This window comes from Corvus cornix, chromosome 5, assembly GCF_000738735.6.
Source record: "Corvus cornix cornix isolate S_Up_H32 chromosome 5, ASM73873v5, whole genome shotgun sequence".
Taxonomy (NCBI): domain Eukaryota; kingdom Metazoa; phylum Chordata; class Aves; order Passeriformes; family Corvidae; genus Corvus; species Corvus cornix.
In genome coordinates, this window is record NC_046335.1 from 57,338,917 (window position 1) to 57,349,130 (window position 10,214).

Here is a 10,214-nt window from a genome sequence, read left to right on the forward strand (position 1 = left end):
AATGCTCCTCATGGGTGAGCCCTCAAGCTTGCCAAGCAGCCATCAGTCAGAGGTGCATGGCTGGACATTCCTTCTCATCTTCTCTAAGGAGATCCCCCACAAGGTTGGGGCCTCTCCCGTCTCTCAGGGACGCTCGTCCCGCAGGTGGTGCTTCTCATCTCTTTCCTCTCACAGGCACCCTTCCCCTCGGTGACATCCAACAGCTGTATTGGCCCCAGCCAGCACTACAAACACCTTCCTTGAAGGCACTGGAAGCAAACAGATGTGGCTGCAGAGATAATGAAAAAGTATGTAAATAGTAGCTCCCCAGAAACTACCGAGTTTTACCAAGTGGCTTTGACACTTGCCAAATACCTTTAAGCTGATAAAGATCTGATTTGTACTTCAGAGGTAACCTGATTAGCAACCAGTTTGAATCTGGAATATGTTAATTGGTACAAACATCACTAAATCACTTTCTTTAACCTATATGGAGCAGTGTGAATGAACGATAGTGACACAGCCTGGGGAGCCATAGAGGATGAGCACTCCTGTATCTACCCACAGTAAAATAGTATAATTAGAAATAAAAGGTAATTGCATGTACACACACAGAATGACACTAGAAGTTACCCGAGGTCAATCCAGCACTCAGAATTCAGGAAAAACTCGATTAAACCTGCTTTGAAACTAAAATCTGGTCATGCACTACCTTTTTTTTGTCAGGAGTCCTGCCTCTTTCAGTGCCCAGTACAGGGGCTGTTCAATAAATGAGCACCCATTCCTCATTTTGTTTTGTTCAGCCCTAAGCTGACTGACCTCATGCTCTAGCAAGCCCCGAATCTTCACGTCTCACAAATTTTAAAATTTTACTATATTAATGAACGTATTTGGAAGACTATTTATGACAGCTTGGAAACAAGGAGCTAAAGGAATAGGGGTATTAGTGTCCAAAAGTTGAATTAATGTAAACTGCCCAGGTTCAAACCTTCCTGGCATGATTTTTTCCTAGTGCTTGTCATTATCAATTGTTTATACCCACCACACAGCCGCCATTGAGTTGAGTTTTGGGTGCTCACCATCTCCATCACACTTCATGGAGTCTGATTGGGCATTCAGGAAGGACGGGCTGGATTTTGCTGTTGCTCACCTTGGAGAAGAGGTGGCTCCAGGGAGACCTTAGAACCCCTTCAGGTACCTAAAGGGGGTCTGGAAGAGGTGGAGAGGGACTTTGGGCAAGGGTACAAGGTGGTAGGACAAGGGGTATGGCTTTAAATTGAAAGAGGGCACAGTTAGATGGGATATTGGGAAGAAATTCTTCCCTGTGAGGGTGAGGAGGCCCTGGCACAGGGTGCCCAGAGAAGCTGTGGCTGCCCCATCCCTGGGAGTGTCCAAGGCCGGGTTGGATGTGGCTTGGAGCAAACTGGGATAGTGGAAGGTGTCCCTGCGCATGAGAGGGTGCTGGACTGGATGGTGTTTAGAAGGACAAAATCACAGAAAGCTTTGGGTTGGAAGGGACCTTAAAGCCCATCTGATCCCACCCCCTGCCATGGGCAGGGACACCTTCCATTACCCCAGGTTGCTCCAAGTCCCATCCAACATGGCCTTGAAACTTATGATGAAGACTCTGATGTAAGCTAGCGGCGTTGTTTTACATTAAGTGATTGTTTGCCTGAAGTGACTGGCAGCAGACATTTCTTGGATGGTATTTTTAAGTAATCAAACTTTTAAACCAAATGGTTCAGGGAAATATTTCTTGTCTGAAGTCTGGAAATCATGACTCATGTGCAGGGAACAGAAATTGTGCTGTGTCCCTCTTTTGCATGCTGTATTTCCTGATAGCAGCTTGGCATTACAATTTTGCACTGTGCCACCCATTTTTAGATTATTTAGTACAAGAAGAACTGGGGTGGTTTTGTTTTGGTGGGGTTGGTTTTTTGTTTGGGTTTTTTTTTTTCTTTTTCTTTTTTTTAGCTTCAGACTGGCTTTTCCGCATTAAAAATCTGTTCTCATCTGTTCCTGGCAAGCAACAGAGCTTTGTGTCATATAAAGGGAGCTGCAGCGTTTCAGGGAATTCCTTTTAACTTTCTCGCTGCGGTGCTCGCTAGTCGTTATCAAAAGCCTCCTCAGCCCTTAGCAGAGTACCTTTAATTGGCCACTTGCACGGTCAGTTCACAGGCTGCGGTGGAAACCAAGTGGTGAAGTGTGAACAAGCGACTCTGGCACCATAAACTTGGTGACCCGCTCTGAAAAACCTGCGGCTATTTATATACAAGGCAGTGTTTTGTCATGCTGATTTTTGTTAGCGCAGATTAGATACAGACAACTTGGGAGATGTCACGGGTGAGTCACAAAATGCTAAGCGGGGCTGGGGAAAACAGGCAAGGCTGCAAACGAGGGATGGGGCAAGCAAGGGCACGGTGTAGGGCCAGGCTGGCACGCTCCCCTTCTGGTTATCCCACAGGCTGGATCATCCCTGGGTGGAGGGAAATCTGCCTGGTTTACAGAACCCATCCTCAGGAAAGGTTTTTGGTGGTTCTGTGCAGATAAACATTCGGTAGATGGCAGGAACATTGGCCATGGCAATACTCTCAGTGGTCTCAGAAATGTTGCAACCCATGATGTACCAGTGCCTTCTTTTGGAGGGTTGAAGTTGATTTTTACCTTTAATGCATTTATTTTACTGCCTCAATAGGTAATGTGAGGAAAGCTCATCCCTGGAAGTGTTCAAGGCCAGGTTGGATGCAGCTTTGAGCAGCCTGGTCTAGTGGAACGTGTCCCTGCCCATGGCAGGGGGGTGGAACGAGGTGGCTTTTAAGACCCCTTCCAAACCAAACCATTCCATGGTTCTGTGATTCTATGGTTCTATGATTCCATGATTCCATGATTCCGTGATTCTATGAAAGCTGGCTTAGCAGTGAAGCAAAAAATGGGTGATGCCAGAGGAGGAAAATTTCTCCAGAGCCCTCTGTGACATCTCAAGCTGCTCCAGATGTGGTGGCCCTTATATTTTTCTGTGGGTAGGACACATGTGCAGCACCAGTACTCCAGGCCCTATGAACCTTCAAAGCTACTACTCTGAATCTCACCTTCCTAACAGCCAAGCCTTAGGATTTACCTCCAGTCTTAAAATTGTAATTGATAAAATTCATCCCCAAGGCTGAAGAAATTTTTTATCCCCGGCGACAACATTTTGCTATAATTTTGGCAGTCATAAATTTGTGATTGTTCTTTTTAGAACATGGTAAACAAAAAAGTTAATGATGAGAAATTATTATGTCTGCCTGCCTATTTATTCTGGCTCTATTCATAGCAGCATTAAATACGCTGGAGCTATACTTGTGCAGTTATAAAAACTCCACCTGTGCCACGTATTTATAGAGCCTGCACAGCTTTAGAGAGAAATCACCCTTGCTCAGAGCGAGGGCACTGGGCATTCCCAGCTCATCCATCGCCCTCCCCTTTCTAGGAACAGAAAAAGAGCATCACTCAGGGGAAAATGAAGTGGAGAAGTCTGTATGGTGGAGTCTGGATTTCTGTTTTGTGTGGCCCTTACTGAGCTGGACAAACTCCCCTTGTTGTCAGGGTGTGGAAAATCAAACCTGAATGTTGTCCTTCCCATTATGAAACCTTTCCTAATCCTAGGAAAAGGGTAAAACTGAAAGCACGGAAATGGGACATAATGTGTGTGCGTGTGTGCAAGAGCACCCATGTGAGTGTGTATAAATAAAAGTTGTTTAAGAAAGAATCACAGGGTCATTAGGGTTGAAAAAGACCTCCAAGATCATCAGGCCCAACCTTTGACCAGACACCACCATGTCCCCTAAATCATATCACAAAGTGCCACATCTACTCATTTTTTGGACACTGTCAGGGACAGTGACTCCACTGCTTCCTTGGGAGCTTTGATCACTCTTGCAGTGAAGAAATGTTTCCTAATCTTGCCATATGATGTCACACAGCCCTTCAGATTTCTATACATGTGGACTGAGTATGAACACGAATTGTAAAAAGATCCTATCCCAAACCAAACCAAACCAAACATCGGTGTTGTCACACTTCACAGGGAGAGCAGCCAGCCCTCACTGGAGCCCAAACCAGGTGATCAGGCTTGTTTGTAACATTAACAACGAGCAACATAAACCTTGCAGCTGATTTGTGCCTCTGACCATTAATTTTGGGTGCTGCTGCTGTTAATAACCAGGGAAACAACGCAAGTGAGAGCAGCAGCGTGTGGCAGAGCTTGTTACTGAGCTTGGAGCTGGGCTTTCCTGGACAACGTCCAGCTTTGGCAGGGGGAACTTTAGCTGAGTAAGAAATCCAGGCTGTCAGTCCTGGAGTAGCTGGCAAAGGTGCAAAGGCTTTGGGAAAGTGAAATAGCTTTTTTTTTTTTTCCCATGCAGGATGCATTGCATTATAAAGAGTTAAAAATCAGTACCAGGGTGTCAGGCATTGTAAACGTTCATCATTTATTATGCATTTAAGTGTGCACAGCACATACACCACAGTCTTGAACAGCACCTGTATAAAACTACAGACAGATTCTGGTAAATGGTGACAGCTCATACCATGTAACGTTGTTATCAAGGTTGCATCACAATATTTAAAAGTTACAACAACTACCTCTGAACATATCTCGTGTGAGGCCGTTGGCTGTGGATTTAATGAAGTGAAGAGTGGCAAAGAAGAACCATTCCCAGAGAGAACCTTTGTGGTCTGATTTTGCTATCTGAAATTTGGAACAAAATCATCTGTTGTCAGAGGTAGTGATGATAAATACACAATGATTACTCACGTACAGAAAACATAGAAAGTACAGAAAATTCCCAGTTTTACAGAAAAAAAAAAACAACTTAAGAATCCTTAGGCATGATATTTCCTTTTCCTTAATTATTTTTGCTATGAGGGCAGCTGCCTTAAGGTCTGGTCTTGGTCTGCTCTGATTTTGCTGAACTTTGGTGAGTAGAGTTTTTCTTCAAGGTCGTGTGTAAGTAGAGGATACAGGCAGGTCTATACCATTACAAAGGAACAAAGGCTTTTGTGCAGGAATGTAAAGAGGAAAAGATAAAAAGCTGAACTCAAAGAATTGTGTGTAGCCAGAAATAATTAGTTTAGATTGGAAGATGATCTGTAAATGTCCTCTAACATTGTGGTTAGTCCTGGTTCCCACTTAACATATTGATGCCCCAAAGATGAAGTATCTTTTAAATAAAAAATAAAAAGAAAAGAAAGAAAGGAAAAAAATGAAAGGGACCAAAAAAAAAAAAAAAAGATGCATGAATCTCTTTAGTGATTCCCCCATAATCAAACCTATCTTTTCCTTCATCACGTTAGAGACATGAGTTACACTTGCAAAATATATAAGGAGAAATATAGGGTTACTTGATGACGATATAGTACTGCAGCCTGACAGCTGCCTGCAAATATTTTCACCATGATTACCCTTACTAAAAGTAAACCACTGGGTAAAGATAGCTCAAACGTGACAAGGCTCAAATAGGATGCAACCAACTCTATCCTGAATACTTCTGGCTACATATGGAGAAAAAGAGAGATTTGGGATTATGATTGTTCCCCCAGGCCCCCTCCAGAACTTTAAGCCCAAGCAGGAAAGTGGGTACCTTCCTCCCATGCAGAATTTGTTACGAGACTGGCTTTGAGAGTAAGTGAGGTAGAAATTAATCAACTTCGTCAGGGAATGAGACAGAAAAAAAAGCAGCATATTTCTCCTTCCAAATACTGCAGCAAAAATAATAAATAGTACAAACCAACCTCAATTCCTCATCATCAATCTAAATTCTTTCTGTGGAGCTTGTGTTTGCTACAAACCAGCAAGCGCTTTTGCCTTGTAGAAAACTCAGGAGTGTTATAGAGCTCCCCACACTTTGAAAAATGAATGTAGTCTCCAAATCTGAAAGGGAATTTGATTTGAGCGAAGTGGAGCTGGCTCATGGCAGCGTGTTCCACAGTGCGTTTGCTGGGGGAGGGACACACACGTTCTTTTTTAGCCTCATGCCAAGCAATTGTGCCAAATAAAATGAAGGGCCACAGTTTGTCTAAAGAGAAAACGCCAGCCCCAGCCCTGCTGAGCTGACAGAGGTGGTTCGGCCTCTCTGAGGAGATGGGCTGCAGGGAGGTTCAAAGTTCAGCGCTGGCAGATCTAAAAACAGATTTGCGGGGTAGCTGTGCAGCACCGCGCTCCCCGAGCCGGGTAAACCGATCCCATTGCAGCGAAATAGCAAAGGGGATCAGGCATTGTGTGTGGCTCCACGCTGGCATCCCACCCAGGCACCTCCTGCTCCCGGGCCCGGAGCTGCGCTGGGAGTCACCGGCGGCGTGGAAAACGAGCAGGGGAGGGCAAAGCCGCCATAAAAACCAACCAACCAACCACTTGTACAACAACAAACACCGAACAACACACAAACAGTGCAAAAGGTTGGAAGAGAGGAATTGGATGTCACCTGGCTTAGGACACGGAGTAGCAGCACACCTGTGATAACTCAGAACTGAATTAAATAAACCACGAAGCAGAAGACTTCTACTGTTGCACCGTGAAATGAAAGACCTTGGGTTGGAGGTTTGCTTTGTTTTCAGAAATTTAAAAAAAAACCAAAAGAAGTAACTATAAATAAATTTTGTGACAATATATACAGATTTAAATAATTAACTTAAATATCTTGCACCTACTCTTGCATAAAACTCTCCAGTAAAAGTGCACCATGTTTCTTTTCCCCAAAGGTGTTCTGCATCTTCCCCTGTGCTGAGGTAGGTCTGAAGGGAGATGTCTCAGATTCTAGGAAGAAAATGTGTCACTGTCATTGTGGGAGATACTTTATTGCCTTTCTTTGTTCTTCCATTTTTGCTCAGGGCTATGTACATCCCGGGATAAATCCTGGATTCGTAAGCATTGTAGTTGTTTGGCAGGAGAATCTCTTTGAATTTGCACTCGTCATTGAAATGGGCCTGAAATGAAAAGGAAAGAATGAGAGGGAAGGAATTTTAAACATCAGGTGTGGGAAGAGTCTTGCTACCAGGTGTAGAAGGTGTGTTGTGGGCAAAGGTGCAGGTGAGTCCCCCCCACTTAGCAATCTTTTGAAGTGGCCTCTGAAGCTTCAAACAGGGCTCAGGAGCCGGAGGAGCATTAGGGATGCTGTGCCCAGGCCAGGCACGTACACCCAAAGGTGGGAAGGACACCATGGGAGGGACAGGGCCACATTCAGAGAGCTGAGGTGGGCAAGGCCCAAGCCCAGTTCTGTGGTCCTGCTCATCAAATTGCTCCTGCTTGTCCTGCCAGAAATAAATTGCCTGAGAGGCTTCAGAAAAGTTGGAATACTGGCACTTTCTCATGTTGCTTGAGGAGAAAGAGACATTTTAAAGCCACTCATCATGGACAGTATTTTCTGCTCCTTTAGATTTAAAATCAAAGGAAGGGTTTGGATAACTTGGGTTAATGGATCAGGACAACAGGTCTGACAGCAGGCAACCTTTCAGGGCTGTGGTTTCATTTGCAAGTACGTACAAAGAGGGACAGGTCTTGCAAGTGCCTTATCTGGAAAGGAACAAAGGAACTCATCTCTTATTGCTGGGCAAAAACCCCGGGGTTTGTAAGAGAGGTCTCAGCCTGCCAAGCTGAACACTGCACCAGGGATTATTTTACCCAGGACACCAAGGCAGCAGCATCCCTAAGAAAGGATGCATTTTGGTGACTGCTTCTGCCTGGCTTTTATATACGTGAAAATCCTCTGTAACAGGACCAATGCCCCAGAAAATAATTCTGGATTCTTCGTGCCTTCATGTGAAAATGCCCCAGTTAACTCTGACATCGTTTGGCTCTTCCTCAGCCCAAGTTTCTTCAGAGGGCACTTGGGGAACATGACATAGAAAATTCATGGATGAGGAAGGTGAGCCCGGAACATGAGTTTAAAACTATGCTGGTCACAGTCACTTACACAGAGCTGAACTCAAAAGCAGGAGGACAACTCAACATGGGCAAAGATAGACCCTGTTATTGTCCACCTCAAGTATATTTTACAAGATGTCTCCATCTTTTCTGAAGATCCCAGGTAAAATAAGGTCTGTATTGTCTCCTAATAGATCTTCCTTCTCATAAACAGAAGTTCAGACCCCAAGGATGCTGAACTGCCATGGGAACTGACTCTCTGTCCAAGAGCATTAACAAAGAGTGATCGATGGGTCACTGATCCATCACACCAAAGGGTCACTTGTGGGGGCCTGGCTGATCACAAGTTCAAGTGCCCTCTGAGAGATGGAGTGAGTGGCTGCCACACCTGCCTAAGGCTGCTTGTACTTAGATATAAGAAATACATGGACTAAGCATAGCTTGAGGTCTTGCCAAACAGATGACTGCTCTGTGCTCTATGAGGCAGGCGAGATGTGCAGCCATGGCTGGGTGACCACGGTTTTTATGCGAGAACCAAGGAAATGTAATGCAAAAGAGAGGGTTTCACTTCAAAACTCAGTAAGCAGTGTAACTGGGCAGCACAGCTTCTGCTGGCAAGGCAGCAAGGGCTGCTCTGTGCTGCCCGACCCAGGAGGGGCAAGGATGGAGCTTGGGCAGCGTTTAGCACCGTGCACACATCTCACCCCAGCTGACCACGGTCCCCTCCCCAGGCACTCACTCAGTGGCTACTTACAGATCCATACAGTTTGCCTTTGCTATTCATGGCCACGAAGAGTCCACTTCTGACACCATATATGCTCACCACGCCTCTTTCCACGGGAGAAATTTCCAGCAGACCTACAGAGGAGGCACAGGAATCAGGGGGACAAAAGGGTGTGCCCTGGACTGTGTGGTGACAGTGCTGCGCTCACCCACAGGCTCCCATCCCCAGTGTGCATCCCCACATCCCAGTACTGCTGTGGGTGGCCGCAGAACCCCAGGCTCGTGCTCCACGTGCTGCCCTATGCCCCATGCTGGGACTTCTCTTCTTTTAGCTAAGTATCTATTTTTATTTTGCCCCCAGGCATCCTCTTGTGTAGACAAGGTTAAAATAAGCCAGAGTGTGCTTAGGGCAAATGAAACATTTGTCATCATGCAGCTTATATCCCTACTCCCGGATCTTATTGTTTCAGTTGGATATCAGAGTCATGGGGCCACGGGGTTAAGTCCCCAGCAGATGCTTTTCAAGTTTGGGGGAGAGCTGGGCTCACCCCAGCCCCTACTCAGAGTGGGCGGCCCACGGCACTGCGGCTCCTCCAGATGTTGAGGCAACCCCGACACCTGATGCCTGACGGCGGCAGGGGGACAACACGGCGCTGAACAGCGCCGACGAGCCCCTCCGGCACTCCCGACGAGCTGCTCCGGAGCGCCCGATGGGCTCCGTCGCCGCCCCGCTACCCCGGGCGCCCGCCGCTCTCGGAGGAGCCAAGGGGCGCAGCCCCGCGGTGCTGCGGGCGGCCGCACTTTTTAGGGAAGCTCGAGGTCTGCCATGCACCCACCCTCCTTTCGGGACATGCCACTCTCGGGGCAGGTGAGTCGCTCCGCTCCCACAGAACTGCCCTCCGGCGGTCCCGCGGGCGCTGAGCGTCTCACCTGCCCCGCCGCGCGGGTTGTCGCCTGCTTACTGTATCGATTCTCGCTGTGAATCCCATCGATGCGGCCGTCGGGCAGGACCTGGATGTGGAAGCCGATGCCCACATTGCAGTAGAGGCGCCGCAGGCGTTTGATGCCCAGGAGGTAGTCGCCGTCGCGGGCGGCATCGCGGCGCTCAGCCGGGAGGCGAGCGACGGAGCGGGCGAAAAGAGCCGCGTCCCAGCGGCGCTGGCGGGGTCCGGCGGGGAGGCGACCCGGGGGCGACCGGCCACGCACCGCCCCTGGCCACAGCAGCCCCAGGAGCAGCGCCGGCAGCAGCGCCGCGGGGAGAGGCATCCCGGCTTAGGGGCGGGTAGCCACGGGCCGGCCGCCGGTCGCTCCGAAAATACGCTCGCCCCCCAGCTCCCACTTTATACTGAGGTCAAAGAAGGGGAGGAAAAAAAGAAAACCAACAAAAAGCCAAAGAGAGGGAAAAAAAAAAAAAGGAAAAAAAAAAGAAAACCAAAAAGCGAAGCGGAGAGGGAGAGAGGGAGGGAGCTTAGTGCTCAGTCCCCCGTGGATCTGCGGTTTCCCTGGGCTGGCTGCATGGAGAGGAAATCCCGGGAGCAAGAGCTTCTGAACTTGATCTCAACTCCAGGAGTCTTGTCTGAAGTGCTGATCTTCTTCTATAGCTGCTCAGCCA

The 10,214-nt window shown here is 47.6% G+C and overlaps 1 protein-coding gene across 1 annotated transcript; it reads right to left on the bottom strand.

The window, feature by feature from the left end:
* Positions 1 to 6,661: 6,661 nt before the first annotated feature.
* Positions 6,662 to 9,868, bottom strand: FGF4 (fibroblast growth factor 4). Its single transcript, XM_039553350.1, has 3 exons — positions 9,565 to 9,868; positions 8,634 to 8,737; positions 6,662 to 6,942 (listed from the first exon to the last, which is right to left on the bottom strand). Exons 1-3 carry the CDS (start codon positions 9,866 to 9,868, stop codon positions 6,766 to 6,768), a joined length of 585 nt encoding a protein of 194 aa, XP_039409284.1. The 3' UTR covers positions 6,662 to 6,765.
* Between the last annotated feature and the right edge of the window lie 346 nt (positions 9,869 to 10,214).